At 36.3% G+C, this 19159-nt stretch overlaps 2 protein-coding genes, 1 long non-coding RNA gene and 1 other non-coding gene across 4 annotated transcripts; 3 read left to right on the top strand and 1 right to left on the bottom strand.

The window, feature by feature from the left end:
- Window positions 1–1573: 1573 nt before the first annotated feature.
- LOC127983987 (glutaredoxin-related protein 5, mitochondrial) lies at window positions 1574–3693 on the bottom strand. The gene is made up of 2 exons (XM_052586434.1): window positions 3273–3693; window positions 1574–2096 (listed from the first exon to the last, which is right to left on the bottom strand). The coding sequence occupies exons 1-2, from the start codon at window positions 3568–3570 to the stop codon at window positions 1924–1926; spliced, it is 471 nt and encodes a 156-aa protein (XP_052442394.1). The 5' UTR covers window positions 3571–3693; the 3' UTR covers window positions 1574–1923.
- A 144-nt stretch (window positions 3694–3837) lies between these two features.
- Window positions 3838–4895, top strand: LOC127983989 (uncharacterized). The gene is made up of 2 exons (XR_008160518.1): window positions 3838–4364; window positions 4769–4895. It is a non-coding gene; the product is annotated as an uncharacterized LOC127983989 (long non-coding RNA).
- Window positions 4402–4674, top strand: LOC127984617 (small Cajal body-specific RNA 13). The gene has a single exon (XR_008160635.1). It is a non-coding gene; the product is annotated as a small Cajal body-specific RNA 13 (non-coding RNA).
- Window positions 4896–5534: 639 nt separating the features above from the next.
- On the top strand, window positions 5535–12190 carry LOC127983975 (calmin). Its single transcript, XM_052586422.1, has 10 exons — window positions 5535–6067; window positions 6585–6646; window positions 6881–6970; window positions 7071–7154; window positions 7303–7395; window positions 7503–7723; window positions 8206–8399; window positions 8613–8695; window positions 9564–10558; window positions 11161–12190. Exons 1-10 carry the CDS (start codon window positions 5998–6000, stop codon window positions 11279–11281), a joined length of 2013 nt encoding a protein of 670 aa, XP_052442382.1. The 5' UTR covers window positions 5535–5997; the 3' UTR covers window positions 11282–12190.
- The last annotated feature ends 6969 nt before the right edge of the window (window positions 12191–19159 follow it).

Here is a 19159-nt window from a genome sequence, read left to right as displayed (position 1 = left end):
TTAAATCCATCTTCACACTCCTACACCAGTGCTTTCCAGTTTTCAATTTCTTCCAGAAACCAGATGAGCAGTTTACTGTGTGCCACAAAGTCTCGAAGGTTCTGGTATCAGTGTTTTTATTAACGCCATGGAAATTCGTTGCGAACTGACAATTTTAGATTTCCAGTCCTGGGAGTTCTTGAAGATGTAGCTCTGACAGCTGCTTCTGTACCTTCTTCCTGCTCGGGTCTCAGCTGTCTTTGTTCCTTCAAAGCAGAGGTGTCAGACTCTCTTCAGGCACTGGCACAAATGACCTGATTCTGTTGGCAGAACAAATCCACATGGAGAAGAGTGGCATCCCCTGCTCCCTGCCTCCTATTTTAGAGAAGCTGGTGTTGCTTAGCAACTAGCTTAGAGTGAAGCAAGGAGTGCTGGGATATGGAGGCTTTTGAGAGGATGGCGAACATGGAAACCATGCAGGCAAATTATTGCAGCTGGCAAACCAATTATTTTTTATGTATAAAAAAAATAATAAAAAATTTGAAAAAGTATGCAGCTGTAAAATCAATTCATATACAGTAATTTAGCATGTAGGATTAATAATAAATATATAAATGTAAATAGTTTGGGGCTATAAATGAAATAATAATAATAATAATAATAATAATAATAATAATAATAATGCTTGACCCTAGAAAGGTCCCCAGTAGACTCTCATGACTTAGTGTAAAGTCTCTAAGTCTCCAAAAAAAGTACTATTAACTATTTTACAAACCTTGGTTTTCATAACCAAAATAAGCCAACATGAATTAATAATTAACTTTAGTAATTTACAATTTAAATAATAAAATTGAGTTATTTTCTTAACAAAATTTGTACGTTTCTTATCAATCATGATCTGAATGTAATGACATCAATTATGCATTTATATTTGAACTCTTTTCAATACCACCTGTAAATATTGGAAATCTTGTAGCTAGGAGGGCAATGGACAGTAAATATTAGACAAATATCAGTTTTAAAATACTAGTGCGTCCTCTACTGGACACGTATGAAACTACAACACAGAACACCATTAGAAATATCGTCGATTCACACACACATTCATATGTGTGTGTGTGTATATATATATATATATATATATTTATTAATATTTCTTTAAATGAATGCCCTTTATGATTGTCAAATTCCAAATTTTGTCAACGTTAACTTTTTAATAACTATAGGGAATGTGTTAGAAGTTAAAATACAAAAACCTCTAATAAAATCAAACTCTTCACTTATATGTAACAAGTATGACCTGCTTATGTATTTGATCTCACAAAACTGCAGCTGCAAACACCTTTAAAAATGTCTTCCTCTTAAGTTTGAATATATACGGTTTCTCTACATGAGCAGAGCATCTAACATGAGTAACTGGCACAAAGGGGCTGAGTATCACCCTCTCTATCTCGCTCTCTGGTAAGACAACTTCTAAACACATGTTCGACACAAAACAACATGACACACATGTTACAGAATGAGGAAGAGGGAAATCTCCAACAAATAAACAAGAATGTTCCTTCTAATGACATCAGACACGCAGAATTCAACCTCATGTGACACACCCAGCAGCTTTAGTTCCAAACAATGGGTGCTTTAAAATATTTTATTGACAAAAAAAGAAGAATGATATACATCTAAAATACATTTAATAATATATTTGAAAATACATTTTAAATATGCAGTGGCCTAACATTAGAGTATCTGAAATAAAGACAAGCATACTGCAATAGAATCATCATGTGTAATACGGCAATTCTACGTCAAGTGTTTTACAGTGATTTTTCTGGATTCGGGAGGTTTGACATCACTTCCTTCAGTCATCTGGAGGACAGTTTGGACTTCAGCAGGTCAAGTTAACCTTTGGGAGGTTTACAATGGATAATCACCCCAAAGACCATCCTACTTGGACTCTTTCTCTTGATCCGAGAGAGCCGACCTGATTCCCAGCTTCTGAAGTTCCTCTACCAGATCTCCGCTCTGATGCATCTGAAGAAGAATATCGCAGCCGCCGACAAACTCACCGTTGAAGAACACCTGCGGAATCGTCGGCCAGTTGGAGAAAGTCTTGATTCCTTTCAGGGGAAACAAAAGTCACAAGTCAGTATTTAACAATTTCCACATTCTTAACTCTTAGACGAATCTCTGGAATTCATTTTATGTAGCATAACTATTTGCTGTTCTCTTTTTAATTCCATTTAAGCACCTCAGTGTCTCGGCTTTATGGTTTTAAACAGACCTTAGTCATGTAAGGTTAACACCCCTTTCTTCCAGCTGCACAAGGCTGATAAAAGCAATCAGAGCTGACAGGACTTGTGGTGCCGTTAACCTACTTGTGCTCTACTGACCACCTTTCAAGTTTTTGTCATATTTACAAATATTTACAAATTCTGTAAATCAGGAACTTAAAATATCCGATACTAAAAAAAATAATGATTCAACATCTCATAGTAATTGAGATTTTTTTTTTTTTATAACGAAAAAAAAAAAAAAAAAAAAAAAACTAAAAATAATATTATTAAAAGACATTATAAGGAAGAAGTTTCTCATTTTATAAGAAGCTAATGCATTGCTACATGGAAGTTTCCCATTACTCAAATGTTTAGTCACTATTACAAGATATTAATGAGAATACAAGTTATTATTATAAGGTTTCTAGACAGTTTCTAAGTATTATGAGATGGTGTCTCGACATCTATTATTATTATCAGAATCTATTATTATGAGATGTTCTATTTTTTTTTTTAGATAATCTATTATGAGTCACTGTTACAAGATTAATTATTGTTATTTTCATTATTACGAGACAGTTTCTCATTGTTACAAGACAAACTAACTTAAGACTTTTTACGAGAAACCAAGGCATTATGAAATTAAAGATTCTCATTATTATTGAGATGTTTAGTCATTATTACTAGGAATCAATTATTTTCTCATTAAAGTTTTTGGATTATTACAATATTATTATTTTTAGTTTTTGATTATCGTGAGTTGTTCAGTGAATATTACAAGAAAACGTCTCAATAATTAAATGCATAACACCTCATGAGAAACTAAGTCTTTATTATGACAGTTTTAAAAGTCCTGATTGTTCGAGTTCTTTCAAAAAATTAAGGCATAGTGAGAAAGTTTATAATGAGTATAAGATATTAAGCAATAATTCCTAAATTTTTATTTTTTGCCCCCAAAATGTTACTAGCACACTTAGGTTTAAACTCCAAAAGCTCTTCACAGCACAATCACCAGTTGACCTTCTCTGATGTCCTGATCGTCCAGCACATTATAAGCAGCATAGTTGTCGACCCCGTGCATTCTCAGGATCTGGACGACGGCGTTGCTGAAGCCGCACATGGGCTGTGCGGGGGTGCCTTTAATGAAGACCACCACTTTGTCCTTCTTCACCATTTCCTCCAGAGTCTTCTGGGCCGCTGAGGAGGAGCACATGAGGCGGGCCCAACCAGACAGCAGCTCTCCATTATTCTGCGCTGTCCTGTACTGCCATGCGCCCGCTCGAAGACACCGAGCTGTCGATCTAATAATGCTGTTCATCTTACGAATCGGAATGATTTGCTAAATATTTTACGACGCTTAATACGTTTAACTCTTCGCCAAACAAACGCCACAGAGCTACGCCGAGGTAAGTAACTGGACGCAAGCTCCGCCCCCTGGAATATAAACACTCAAAGGATGAAAGCTATTGGGTCTCTGATTTGTCTTCTCCTCTCTGATTGGTCGAATACTGCGTCAGTCATGAATGTTACACAATTTGTCTTTTATCTTGATCTCTGAAAGCTTTTATTTTAGCAGTGTAAAGTATTTTATTACTACTGTTACAATTACCGCCACTGTTATTTAAAAACATCTGTGTATTTTTTCGTGTAAGAAGTAATTAGTGGAGGCGTTTACATCCGGTTAACAATGCGCTCTTTCTCTTCCGGCACGTACTCATTTCCGCGAATTGGTTCTTTCAAACATTTCCTTTTTAAAGATCCGGTTCACATAAACGACTCAGTGATTCATTTTTATGTATTTCTTTTTCAGTTTAGCATGTTTCATTGATTCGTTTTATAAATATATAGGCATATTGTAGTCAATATAATAAGCATTTTAGGAATCTTGAAAATGGCTAGATTGTATTCAGTCCAACTCGATCGAATCAGTGTTCTGATTCTGCCCAACTCGACCGACTCAGTGTTCTGATTCTGCCCAACTCGACCGACTCAGTGTTCTGATTCTGAATGATTCATTCACGAAGCTCTATTTAACTGAATGCTGCTGTTGCGTGTGTTTGTTTGGTGAAATCCACGTGTGTTTTCTTACAGTGCATAAACGGTTTGCAAGCGGTAAGATAGTTTTATTTCCACGTATATCCCTAATAGAATTGCAGTGTCGAGATCCTGTCTCCTGTGTCTTGAGTGGCTGGAGATTCATCGAGACTGCACAGATTAAACCGAAGGAACAAAAGGCGTGACTTCTCTAGATCCTGAAGCTTTACGTGCGATATTCTTTCAACAAATCTCGTCCTGTTTCCAAGGCGGTGATGGTTTGTTGTGTACCGTTACCAATCTAAAAACAGGCAGAGTAAATCAGTGGCAGCCAGATATTGTCTGTCAGGAGAAGCGCGCCTTTCAGACACTTTGAATTGCCACAGTTAAACCAAACCACGCGTTGTACACTGAGGGGGCAAAATCCTCCTTTGATCAATTCGGACTTAACATTTGTGTGTTGTTTTTCTCCCTCTCTGTAGGTTTGTCCGGATTCAGTTGGAAATCAAGCTCAATAATGTGTCACTTTGTTCATTTTTAACGGACCCCATATATTTGCCTTTTCTTAACCCCATGTTTTCCCCTAATAAAATCTTGATGTAAAAGGCGTTTTGTAGTTTTGCGTCATGTTTGCGTCACGGGTAAATTAATAATTTAGACTTTCCTGGGGTGTCTACATTTTAACCAGTGCATTAAATTAGAGCGCAAATAGTGTGTTACTGAAGTAAAACCATACTTGTCATTATTGTGGTTTATTAATAAGGCTGTATTCAGCAAAATAAGCCACTTCGTGTAATCTCTGCTACAGGGCCTACAACAAGCTCAACCTGACAAGACTGATTTAGAACAAACAAAATAGTTTTCTGGACCATTTTTACTGTGAGCCAACTGCTTGAGGGTGGCTTCTGTAGTCGGTTCTCCCTAAGTTCACACAGGTGTTCATCACTTTGACTACCTTAATTATAATTTGGTGTTCAAAAAGTGTCATGTCTTTAGCTTAACATTTAAACTAGTTCTAGTGTTTATTAGGGTTTCTGTGCACCTTGAGTCTTAATTTACTGTTTCACAAATTAAGGCCACACAATGTTTCTTAAATTGGAACAAAGTTTTAAATTGATAAAAACCAGGGCTTTAAATATTGCATGCACTGTGAACCGTTATCTTCCTGAGTGTTATGGTCTTCATATATATATTAATGTCTAATGCAACTTTTTTTTTTTTTTTTTTTTTTTTACAAATGTTTAACTTGTAAAATATATGAATGCATTGGCTCACTAAATATAATGCAAGAAAAAAGAGTCACAGACTTTCAGCAGTACACCATTACAGAGTTAAAACTATCATTTGATGATGAGGACTAAGATTTGCTTTGGCAAAAAAAGAAACTTGAACATAGTTCATAGTCATAGTTACGAACAACCCAACATTCAAGTATCCACTTGTTTTATTTGTTAAAAGTGAATGGATAAAATGTCAAAAGATAAAAGCTAAACTATGTCATACGAATGAATACTAAATATTAGCTGGAGGCAGTGAAGGGTTTGGAGGAGCTGTCTCTGCTTCATGCAGGTGTATGGAGGAGGCGGGCATGTGCTGACAGGAGCTGACACTCAAAAACACTCCTCAAACGAATGACTTCCTCAAATCTTCCTCTTTAGCTATGCATGGAGTGTATTAGTGACTTTTTGACATTTTCCCGGTCCTGTTCAGGATGTCCTCAACACCGAGTATGATAGATGAACATGTTGGTAAAGACAAGAAGTGCGCACAAAAAACCCAAGGTAGGAGAAGCCATTTATATGCGTAATTTTTATGACAGTTCCTATAATGTCTTTTGTTTATACACTGACAATTTTGGGTGGATTTTTATTTTTTAGAAAAAAAAAATACATATATATATTCAGCATGTTTTAATCACCAAGCTTGGTAAATTATATCATAAAATGTATCGTTTGCAAGTCTGGCATAAAATATTCTATATCTTTTGTTAATATTTTACACATTATATTTGAAACAGATTGCGATGGAAATGGTAAAGTGTAAACGCAAAAAAAAAAAAAAAAAAAAAAAAAGAAAGAAGGGGAAAAAAAATCATAATTTGTAACTCTGAAAAGTATTTTTTAAGACGAACTTCCTCATTTATTTTACTCCATGCATGTCTCTTAAAATGAAAGTAAATCTGCTTATACCTGTGCTAAACCTGTTCAAATGTTCTGGAATGACAGCATGACGCTTACAGAACTTTAAACTTTGACTCCATGTGTCCATGGTGCCTCAGTTTGATTTCTTCATCTACAGATGAGAAGCAGGCAGTCCAAGAGAGAACTTTTACCAAGTGGATAAACGTGCATTTGAAGAGAGTGAGAACTGTCTTCTTTCTATTGCAAAGCTAAACAATGTATTCTGCTTTTAAAAGACAACTCAAGACCAAGCCAATAACTTTCTCAAAATTTTACCTTTTGTGGAGTTTTTAATTTTATATATATATATATATATATATATATATATATATATATATATATATATATATATACACACCACTGAGTCGTCCCATGTTTTATTTTTATTTATTTATTTTTCTCTCTGTGTTTTAGTGTGACCTACAGGTTCATAACTTATTCACTGATATTCAGGATGGAAAGATTCTCATGGCTCTTCTAGAGGAAATGTCAGGCTGTAATATGGTTTGTCATTACATTTTATACTAAAAAGATTAATTTTGATCACTATAAATCTACCATTCATAGATGTGGCTTATCTAGAAGTGTTTTTCATGTTCTTCAGCTTGATAAATTCAGGCCATTTCCACATCGCATCTTCAGACTAAACAATATTTCTAAGGTCTTGAATTTCCTCGAGGACAGAAATGTAAGTTCCAATGCTTATATATATATATATTAGTAAATTTAATTAGTAAAACATGGTCAATATCTATGTTTATTGATGTCATGTGGAAGGGTCAATATCTTTGTGTAATATAAATATAAATGTAATAATTTATACTATTTTTACACAGGTTAGCCTTATAAAAATTGACGCTAATGATATTGCAGATGGCAATCCTTCAGTTGTTCTCAGGCTAATCTGGAACATCATTGTGTACTATCAGGTAAAGCACGCTATCATTGCTTAATGGTGATGAAAGGGATCCATTGTTCTCGAGTGGGTTTTTGATCATGTCAGTTATTGTGAGCTAAATCACTGTCCCATTCTAAGATTAAACAGGTCACAGGAAGCCTGGAGAAGTTCCCATCCACCTTCAGTCTGCTGTCATTACCTTGTGGCAGCGATTCTTCAGGTTGTAGTTCTCCAGCATCACCTGGAGATGACAGTTTTGAAACTCTACCCTCAAAAGGCAAAAGGTCATCCCAAAAGCTCAAATACCGCAGTACAGCCATAAAGACTCTGCTTAGCTGGGCACAGAACTGTACTGCAAAGTAAGTGATTTAGTAAGATTTTGTACTGTACTGCAAATTAATTTATTAAGATTTTGTTTGTTCAGACAAAATGAATATTTGACATCATATACTCATATTTATATACTAATAAACTCGCCGTAAATTTTTGTGTGTCTGTGGAACGCAAAAGAAGACAGTTTGATGAATGCCTGATCGCTCTTTTCCACAAAGTTTCAATGGAGACTGAAGCTTTTAAACAAAAAAAAAAAAAAAAATACATAAATAAATAAAATGCAATGCACAACAAAAGCATCATAAAAGTGGTTGATTATATACATGTAATATATCAATGTATAAATTAATGTAAACAAAGTTCTTCCACAGATGATTGACAGTAATGTAGGTTTGGAAAAACATGCAATCTAAAATTATTACATGGCTTTGTAATTTTTGTGGTGATCTGTGAATTGGATGATCTTGCATAATTTATTCCGCCTCGCCATTTCAATCTTTTCCTTCAGATATGGGGTAGACATTAGCGATTTTGGTAAAAGCTGGAGGAGTGGATTGGCATTTCTGGCTCTGGTTAAATGCTTCTGTCCTCAGTTTGTGGACATGAGGAAAGCTTTGTCTTCTGAGCCCCGACTAAATATGGAGACAGCCTTCACAGCAGCGAATGAGTGGCTGGGGATTCCTCCACTGCTGGATCCAGATGGTAACACACAAACACACTATTAGCTTTTCACTGAAGTATAGCTGTGTATTGTTTCTGCCTTCTAGGGGAATGTATTTAATTGCTGTATGACCTGCTTTCACACTGCAGAAATAAACATGTGATGAAAACGCAGGAGCAGCAATTTTTACTGCAGAACTATTGTACAAGCAGTTGTGTTTGGTTATTTGACTTGATTTAATTCTTTCCCACTAGATCTTGCAGTGCATTCACCAGATGAGCAGTCTGTCATCACTTATGTAGCCCAGTTTCTTCAATGTTGTCCAGGCCACGATGAGGTGAGGATATGTTTATCTTTTATTTATATGATTGAGAAGAAGATTCAAGCACATTCAGGCTTTCTTATTTATAATGACAATGCATCATTGTGACTTTATGTCAATAAAACTAAAGGTATGGTCAGATTAGTGAAATTTTAACAAAATTTCACAGGACAGAAAGGTAACAATGTATAAAGCACCGCTCACACAGAAGTCACTTTAAACCAAGCAACTTTTATTTGGGCAACGCAGCAGTTGTGTGACCAGTTGTGAAATCTGTGTGGGGAGATGTGTATTGAAATGACTGGATTTCACCCGTGGAAATTCAAAGGTGTGGTCATGTTTTCTATAGTTTGGCATACTTAATAAAAAAGTTATTTCAATAGGAATCCACGCAAATGAGTTTTGCGAGAGGAAGACAGATTTACCCACACAGATTTCCCTTCAGTTTCGAGTCGGCCTTCTAAATTCACTGCATCTACGAACAGAAAAGTAAGCATTTTCAACACATGAATGTGCTTAAAAACACTTACTGTTTTCCATAAAAGTGACATAATATCCACAATGTGGCTTTATCTTTCATAATGTAACTCTACTTTCAAATTTGTTTTGCCTTTAACTTAAAAAAAAGGCATTATGAGAGATAAGAACAAGCAGTGGATATTATGTCAAATTTATGAAAAATGAAAGTGCAGTTGCAGTTGCACCATATGAAGTCAAATGTAAGAGATATAGTCAAATTAGCAACATATAAAACCACAGTTGTGAGATATAAGTGAATCCAATCAAGCAATTGCGACAAAGTTGTAATGACATGTCTAATGAATGAATGAATGGTCTGTCTAGGTAAAATATTGTTAATGTCATGATACTGACTCATTCACAGGACAGTACATCAACCGATTCCTCTCGAGGCACACCAAATTTCATTGAAAAATCAGACAGACATTGGACTGATTCAGTTAGCTGCATGTTACCATCTAATATCTCTACTGAAGCTTTGAGAGGACTTCATAACTCTTCTGAGTCCAGCCAAGAGGAACAAAGCTACCATACCGGAGATCAAGAGCTCAGCTCCGAGTCACTGCCTGCCTGTTCTTCAGACAGCCCTGTGGGTTTAACTGCTCTGTCTGAACATTTCCTCACCACGAAGAGCTCCGGCTGGTCAAATGGACAATCCCTGTCAGACTCCACTGGGGGACAGTGTTGTGACTCTTTAGCATGGAAGAAAGGCTATTTGGGAAGCCTGGATAATGAAGGGAACGGTTCAGAGGTTTCAACAGAGGGTGTTTATGCTATGCCAATGCTGGATTCAGATGAAGAGGATGCATATAGCTATATATTAGAGCTGGACCATAAAGAAGATGGACTAGAGACAAATGGAGACCTTGAATTAAATACAATTATGGATGCACAGGGAATAGAGTTTCCCAGGACATTTGAATCTCAAGGAAGTGAAATAAAGTCATTGCGTCATTTTTGTGAGACGCAGAGGCAGTTAAAGCCTACAGACGTATTGACTGGGTCGGCTGACGACAAAAGTGCAAACATCCCTGATTTAGAAAAATCTTCACCCACCTCTGACACTTTGCTGATAAATCAGTTTGGTAAAAATATACAAATATCATCTACCAGTGAACATCTGGACTTGGACTATTCATTTAAAATGAAGGAGAGTATTTACTCGGATGCATTTAATCTCACTCACGGTGATGGTGTTGATGATGCATTTGTGCCACCAGTGAAAAATGGTCTAGATAAGGATAAAATCAGAGAGGACCTTTTCCCCAGGGGAGTGAAGGATGGTCAATCAGATAATGACCGATATGAGCAAAACAGAGTTTTGGATGGAATTAGAGGAGAACCTGCAGTTTCACAGAGGTTTGGATTTTATTCTACATTGTGTTGCATTGCTCGATTGAAAGTAGTTTTGAAACAAGCTGCTCATTAGAAATGCATGCCTCTACTTACATTTGTGCAAAACTCAAAAAAACACACATACATTACACAATATTAATACATTTTACTGCTGTTTTTCAGCAGAAATGAACACTCGGGGCAGTAAAACAGCAACAACATTAATGATTAAGGAACTTAAGACAGATTTTTGACTCTTTTCGTGCAACTCCTTACACAGTACTATGTTACGAACTCAAAACTATTGTATAACAGTGCATAATTTGTTGAGTTATACCTTTTAACATTTGCATCACCTTACCAATTCCATATGTATGGCTTTTGTGATATAATAAACTTGCCCTTCAGCTCACCCGGTACAACAACGCATTTGTGATGCGAAGCGCTCTGGTGTGAGTTCCATAAAATGCAAGTCACTAAGAAAGTTGCAAATGACATTGCTGATTTAGCAAATATGTTTGAATCTCACGCCACAGTCATATTTATTTATTTATTTTCTAATGAACCTAGGATGTTTCAGAAAATAACCAGTATGTCTCATTCTGCCTTCTTCTTGTGTGTTTTAGGAAGGGGGGTCTCGACCTAACTAGTTATGAGGTGCATGTGCTTCTGTTCCTCTGGATGATCGCCTACTGCATCCTTATGTATCCTCACCTGGATATTCTCAGTCTATTCAACCCAAAATAGCAGTACATTCCAAATATATTTGCAAGTTTTACAGAGTACTGCATTCTGGGTCCACACACGCAAACTCTCACTTTATCTCCTTCTCAGACCTTTGGGATGCTAACTCGTTTCTGGGTTTTAGAACTCATTTCTGCAGCACTCAAAAAATATTCCCTTTTTTGTTGCTGTACCTGTAAGAAATCTATGTAGCCTAACTGTCCTTGCACGTGACATGAGAAACAAGGTTCAGTGTGCTGAAGTTGCCTCATCATTCAATAAAAGCCTGCAAATCTTGCCTTACATTGTAAATGTTTCACAAAAAAAAAAAAAAAAAAAAAAAAAACAACAACAACTAAAAACTATCTGTAGTAAAATATGCATACACAGAGTCCGTTCCAAAAATCAATGAGCTACCCAACCGCCTTCTAAGTTTGTAATATCCTAAAATATGGAATCTTATAACTGACAGATTTAACACTCTATATAAGCAGCAACTATGCACAACACAAAGTGATTTAAACAGAGTTGCACCTTTCTTCTAATATTCATAATAATGCATAGAACACACATAAATTAAGTAAAACATGTTTTGACTTTATTATTATTTAAATTGGCTTTCATCAATGGTTTCTGGTACTGAATTAATTATATTAACAATCAACATTTCTATTTTTCCTCCATCCAGATTTTTTTTTTACTCAGTTATAGATGGTTATTTTGGCATGTGCTGATGGTTCTTTTGGTTTCAAGCAATGAAATAAATATTAGTTCTGTGGTAAACTGCCTACGTTTATCAAACTGTTTTATTATTTCAATATTATTTGTGTAAATATACATTTTTTATATCACTCTTATGTTTATTTATTTTGAAATATGAAATGAATGGATATGAAATGAGTGGCTGATATGACAACTTTATTAAAGACATACATTTGCCAGAATCTATGCACTGATACTGGTTTATTTTTGATACTCTTTTTTTTTTATATATACCACAAAGTCAGTTAGTGGAATGGCATTTTGTTTAATTCCATTCTGTCATTCAACTGCTGAATACTAAATCATCTGGGGTAGATAAACCAGGCCGAACTGTTCAAATATGTATGACTAAGCGTGGGCTGGGTGAGATTTGTGCCCTCACTACAGCAAGCCAACAGCTTCTGAGAATGTGTTTGTTTGCCATCAAGGTCAGGGCCACTAATCTTTCAACATTTCCCTTGGAAAACGATCCAAAGAGGAGTTTGGACAGTTGTGTACCCCTAGCTGTGGTTTTTGTGCAGCATTGAGCTGTCAAAAGATTTTGTATTGTAGTATTTTGCTAGCAGCAAAGCTGCTAATCCTCTTTCCTTCAGGAGAAATGGAAAAACCTGAGAGACAGCAGGCACTAAATGGTATGGCAGGTACTATGGAAACACTAGTGCTCTACAATAACCTTGTTTTTGGTTTGTTTGCTGCTTATAGCAGGGATAAGCAAAGGAAAATCTTCTTTACTCTTTGGATTGGCCTGTCCTTAGTGAAGATCTCACAAGACCTGCTCTCACAAGACTTGATAGATGATCTGCTTAATTTCACAGAGACCTCTATGGAACATATGCCCTCCTGATCAGCCATAACCTATAGAACCTATAGAGCCTTACAAAACAACCCTTGCACATTATTATCCATAGCATGATGCCGACTGCAAGTCAAACTTGTGGCACTAAAAGCATCTTCATTATATATATATATATATATATATATATATATATATATATATATATATATATATATATATATATATATATATATATATATATATATATATATATATATATATATATATTGTTTTATGTACTGTGGCAGTTTAGAAATAACTACACTACAAACTACACTAAACCCATCTCTAAACCTTAAAGATAGAATTGACAAAATACAAACGTGAGATGAAAACACATGTAATGAAGCTAACATGCCACTTCCGCATGCTTCTGCAAGCTCTTTTATTGAATCCAATGTTTCACAGGAAGTGCAGTTCTAAACCAGGTGAGCAACAAAGCAAGTTTACTAAGAAAAGGTATACGGAGCAGATTATGTTATGCAAAAGTCTCAATGTATTAGTTTACAAATCATGCGTTATGATAAAAGTGCTTTAGGTTATACCTTGGTGTTGTGCAGGGAATCCAAGTTAGCCTAGGTTGTTGTATTTGTAAGTACAGTAATTCATTCCAATTTAAATGAAAATTATTCTGTTTATTTTTTCAACCTAAAATACAGGTGCATTTAAACCGTTGTTTTTTTTTTGACAATTATTTTTTGCACATGCAAATCAATGAAAATACAGCAAAATAATACCAAGTCACTGTCATGCTATTTGTAGGAAAACAGAATGAGTCATTCAAACAGTAAAATGATGCTTCGGATATGTGAAGGGGTGGCTGTGGATATGAGCTCCAATCAGGATGTTGAATGATACTACCGGTACTATGATACTGTATGAAGTTGATTTACACACACTTGCCAGACTATTTCAGCTGGCACGAGGGATGTTGGAAGTGTCCGGTGAACTGACTCTCTATGGCTAAACCTGTGTACTTTGATCTGATCTCTGTATGTGTGTGTAAGCATACAGTACAGTGAGGTCTAAAAGTCTAAAACCACATTGAAAACATGTGATTCACATTTGATTTAAACTTTGAATTAAATAGAAGATAATATAAGAAAGAATATAATTACTTCAGGACATGCACATTAATGAGAACACTGGACATACATATTGAAAACATACATGTCAACATACATATCCAGGAAAATATATGTAATGCTAGCATGATGAGACTAACATTGTCTTGTAAATTGTATAGTATACCAAAAAAACGACAGAATTAATAAAACATCAGGTTTGGGTTTGATTCTTGTTTAATGTTTTCATGTCTTTTATTTTGTAGCTTGGCCACATTCATGAGGTGCGTTTGACTTTATGCAGTGCTGCGCAGATCGATCGGTGGCAGACTTGCAGCAATGCATTCCAGTTGAACTTTTGTCTGACTTGAACCAATGCCGACTCCACATCACTGTCACATGTGATCAAAGTACTGGCAATAGCGTTTTGAGAGCAACTGGCTGACTCAACTGGTGCAACTTTTCCTTTTTCTTTTCTTTTCTTTTCTTTTGATTTCCAACATATGATATAAAGGTACTGAACAAATATAAAATACATAAAAGAAATACAAAATATACAATATATTATAAATAATAATACAAGTAAAAATAAAATAAATAATCTGTGTGTCTTTTTCAGAGCAACTGCAGGAGCGCTGATGATGGCACAGCTATTTCACTATTGGCCAAATTCAGTACATGACACAATGATGTGTCTTTCTAATATATATATATATATATATATATATATATATATATATATATATATATATATATATATATATATATATATATATATATATATATATATATATATATATTAGGGGTGTAAGGATACGCGTATTCGTATTGAACCGTTCGGTACGAGGCTTTCGGTACGCGGTACGCATTATGTACCGAACGGTTCATTGGACTAATTGATTATATTTGAAAAAAAAAAGAAAGTTAAATATAATGATATGAGTTCAACAAGGTAGCCCAATAACCCAAACGACGTAACAGGCAACGCCCCTGACACCCCCGAAGAAGAAAAAAACACCAACTTATATGTTTATGTTAGGCTACTCAGTCAGGCGCTCGATCACTCAGTACGCGATGAGTGAGCGAGTAGTTCATGCACGGTACGCTGTGGCCAATGCGTTTAACAGACCAGAAATAGAAGATCCTCCAATAACCAACAGGTCTGGTGTTTGGGTGCACTTTGGATTCCCTGTAAGCTATGATGGTGATGGCAAGAGAGTGGTGGATAAAAAAACAACGGTATGTCGCATCTACATGACAATAGGGTACACCAGCGGGAATACTTAAAACATGTCAACTCATTTACGCCGAAATCACCTTATTGTGTCAGTATCTGGGAAAAGACGAAAAAAAGGAGAAACATACATGCAACATACTCTCCTGCAGCATTTAGGCAGACATTTCCAGCGGATTCAAACAGGGCAAAAGACATCACCGCAGCGATCGGTAGGCTTCATTTACATTATAGCCCCGGATATGAGACCTTACTATTTACCATTCATTCTATCATCACCATTATAGCTTACAGGGAATCCAAAGTGCACCCTAACACCAGACCTGTTGGTTAATGGAGGATCTTGTATTTCTGGTCTGTTAAATGCATTAGACAATTTGCAACGAGCCTTCAGCGCGTGCTGAGCTTTCAACGTTGTTACGGGAAAAGATGAAGCTGATTGGTTAGTTCTTGTCACATGACCCGTTGTGCACTTGCGACATTCTGAAAAGTTGAGATGTTTTTAATTTTTGCTGTAACCGTGACATCAGTTTATCGTATCGAACCGAACCGTGAATTTTGTGAACCGTTACAACCCTAATATACATATATATATATATTAATGTACATATATATATATATATATATATATATATATATATATATATATATATATATATACAGTACAGACCAAAAGTTTGGACACACCTTCTCATTCAAAGAGTTTTCTTTATTTTCATAACTATGAAAATTCACACTGAAGGCATCAAAACTATGTATTAACACATGTTGAATTATATACATAATAAAAAAAGTGTGAAACAACTGAAAATATGTCATATTGTATGTTCTTCAAAGTAGCCACCTTTTGCTTTGATTACTGCTTTGCACACTCTTGGCATTCTCTTGATGAGCTTCAAGAGGTAGTCACCTTAAATGGTCTTCCAACAGTCTTGAAGGAGTTCCCCGAGAGATGCTTAGCACTTGTTGGCCCTTTTGCCTTCAGTCTGCGGTCCAGCTCACCCCTAAACCATCTCGATTGGGTTCAGGTCCAGTGACTGAGGAGGCCAGGTCATCTGACACTGACACTTTCAATTCCACCCCGACTGCAAGCGGCTACTCTTGCAGATCGAGAGTGTCGTACACTGTTCATACACAGCACTTCACGCACAGTGCTGCCTGAAGTCAAACATACTTATGTTCTCTGTCATGTGATTCTCTTGTCTGTGTGTTGTTTGGATTGGTTCCTTTGTTCATGTCTCATGTTCTCATCAACTGGTTGATTGTCTTAGTCGTGTGTCTTGTCTCTCATTGGTTGGTTCATGTCATGTGACCCTTATTGTTTGATAAATTATATATTTGATAAATAGCCCTTTTTGGCTTTGTTCTTTGTCTAGCTTTGAACTGTGCAACCTGCCTTTGGTGAGATTGTCTCTGTTAAATTCAAATCTATTCAAGTCAAGTCAAGCCTCTGTTTGTATATTGGGTTACTTTTGAATAAAATATGGATTTGGGTTCATCACAACTTGCTTCAGTGGACTGCTTGTTAAAGAATACCCAACCTCAACTATTCAGCAGATCGTCATGTTCATCTTCATCAAGGTGACCTCCACACAGAGAATTATGTTGCTGAGTTCTGTGAACTTTACTACTACTAAGTACTTTTCTGTGATACTTTCTTTAAAGACATTTGGGAGTTGCAGATGAGGAGCCCCACAATTGTGCTGTATCATCTACAGAGCATTTTCATTTCTTGACTGTCATGTCAGGATTTGTTCACGTCATGCCTACTACTCCTGAGTCTGCTTACATCATGTCCGCCAAGCATGGGCCTGCTCACGTCATGCCTGCTATGCCAAAGCCTCTTCACGTCATGTCAGCCAAGCCAGAGACTGCTCACATCATGCTGGCAACTCAAATAGTACCTAAACTCCTGCGGATGTGGAGCTTGGGCCAGGACTAATAAGACTTATTGCCAGTGTGATGGACACTTCACTGATGTCAGTGCGAGTGGCTGGCATCCCAGTGATCTCAACACACAAGTTTGATGTGTCTCTGTCTACTGCACTGCCTGCGATGGTGGTGGCCAGCCTGAGTGTTTGGGCTGCACACTGCAGTCCTGAGGTCTCTCCTGTCCATGAGTCTATCCCAGAGGCCTCTCCTGTCCATGAGTCTGTCCCAGAGGTGGCAGGCTTTCACTGCAGATCCTTCCAAAGTGATGGCGCCCACTTCCTAACTCATAGACTGTCTTGTCACGGCCATGGAGGCTATGCATGAACAGTCTGCCCCAAAACATCCAAGAAGGTCAGCAAGGCAAGGCAAGTTTATTTATATAGCACATTTCTTACACTATAGTAATTCAAAGTGCTTTACATAAAATAAATTAAAATAATCATGAAAAAAAATAAAATAAGCAATTTTCAAACTTTGGAAATTATTTAAAGAATGACTTATTTTACATTTATTTCAAACAGTTAAAAATAGAAAATTGTTTTACATAAAATACAGTGAATACGTAAAATACAGTGCAATCAGTTTGGACATCGCACAGTGCTCATTCAAAAACGCACAGCTAAACAGATGAGTTTTGAGTTTAGATTTAAATGTGAGTAGTGTTTTAGCACATCTGATCTCTTCTGGAAGCTGATTCCAGCTGCGGGCAGCATAGTAACTAAAGGCAGACTCCCCTTGTTTTGTGTGAACCTTTGGTATTTCTAACTGACTCTATCCTAAAGATCTGAGTTCTCTGTTAGGTTTATATTCAGAGAACATTTCTACCACATATTTTGGTCCTAGGTCATTGAGTGATTTATAGATGAGTAAAAGTACTTAAAAATCAATCCTAATTTTAACTGGAAGCCAGTGTAAGGACCTGAGGACTGGTCTGATATGCTCAAATTTTCTGGTTCTAGTCAGAATCCTGGCAGCAGCGTTCTGGATGAGCTGCAGCTGTCTAATGGTCTTCTTGTGAAGGCCGGTGAGGAGACCATTACAATAGTCCACCCTGCTGGTGATGAAGGCATGAACAAGTTTCTCCAAGTCTTGACTGGAAACAAAACATCTCATTCTTGAAATGTTTTTTAGATGAAAGTATGCTGATTTAGTTACTGCTTTGACATGGCTATCGAAATTAAGGTCTGTCTCCAGAATCACACCAAGATTCCTGACTTGATTTTTAGTTGTTGGACCCTTAGAGGTAAGGTAGGCATTCACCTTGAAAACTTCATGTTTGTTTCCAAATGCAATAACTTCAGTTTTTTCCAGTCTTTTGCCATTTGACGATAAGACTAGGTAAATCTGGGTGTCATCAGAATAGATGTGATAGTCAATTTAGTTCTTTCTCATTATTTGACTTCATGGAAGCATATACAGGCTAAACAAAAGTGGTGCGAGAATTGAACCTTGTGGGACTCCACATGTCATGGATGTCCACTTAGACTTATGCTCTCCTAGACTCACATAATAGCCTCTCCCTTCTAAGTATGACCTGAACCATCTGAGTACCATCCCCGAAGGCCCGACCCAGTTTTCCAGTCTCTCCATTAGTATGTTATGATCGGAAACTGGATTGAAAATTGTCCAGGTATCCATTTGAGTTTAATTATTTGTTCAGCTGATTAAACTAGCTTTTTAATTAAATATTGCATGCAATTTATCGTGCAGCACTACCTGGTGGTCTCCTGGTCTATTCTGCCGAGCAAAGGCTAAAGACCGCAACTTAATTTTTTTTTGTTTAAAAGTTATTAGTTATATTTTTGGGACATTTAAGATTTATAATGTGCATAAGTATCAATGAGAGTCAATTTTGTTGTTTTTCAGAGAAAATAATAGGTAGTTTTAACTGTGACTTCAAAAAGTCCACGAGAAGCCAAGGCAGACACCACAACACCAGTACAACACCAGTTACCACTCTTTCACTTTGTTTGGAATGTTCAAATTGAGTTATGGCGTTCTGACTTTGTTTAGCTGTGCATCAAAATGAACTTACAGTGCCGGTGTTTTTTTTTTTTTTTTTTTACTGTTTATTA

The sequence above is a fragment of the Carassius gibelio genome, chromosome B20 (genome assembly GCF_023724105.1).
Source record: "Carassius gibelio isolate Cgi1373 ecotype wild population from Czech Republic chromosome B20, carGib1.2-hapl.c, whole genome shotgun sequence".
Taxonomy (NCBI): domain Eukaryota; kingdom Metazoa; phylum Chordata; class Actinopteri; order Cypriniformes; family Cyprinidae; genus Carassius; species Carassius gibelio.
The sequence above is the reverse complement of the archived record's forward strand: the minus strand, read 5'-3'. Positions and strand labels throughout refer to the sequence as shown.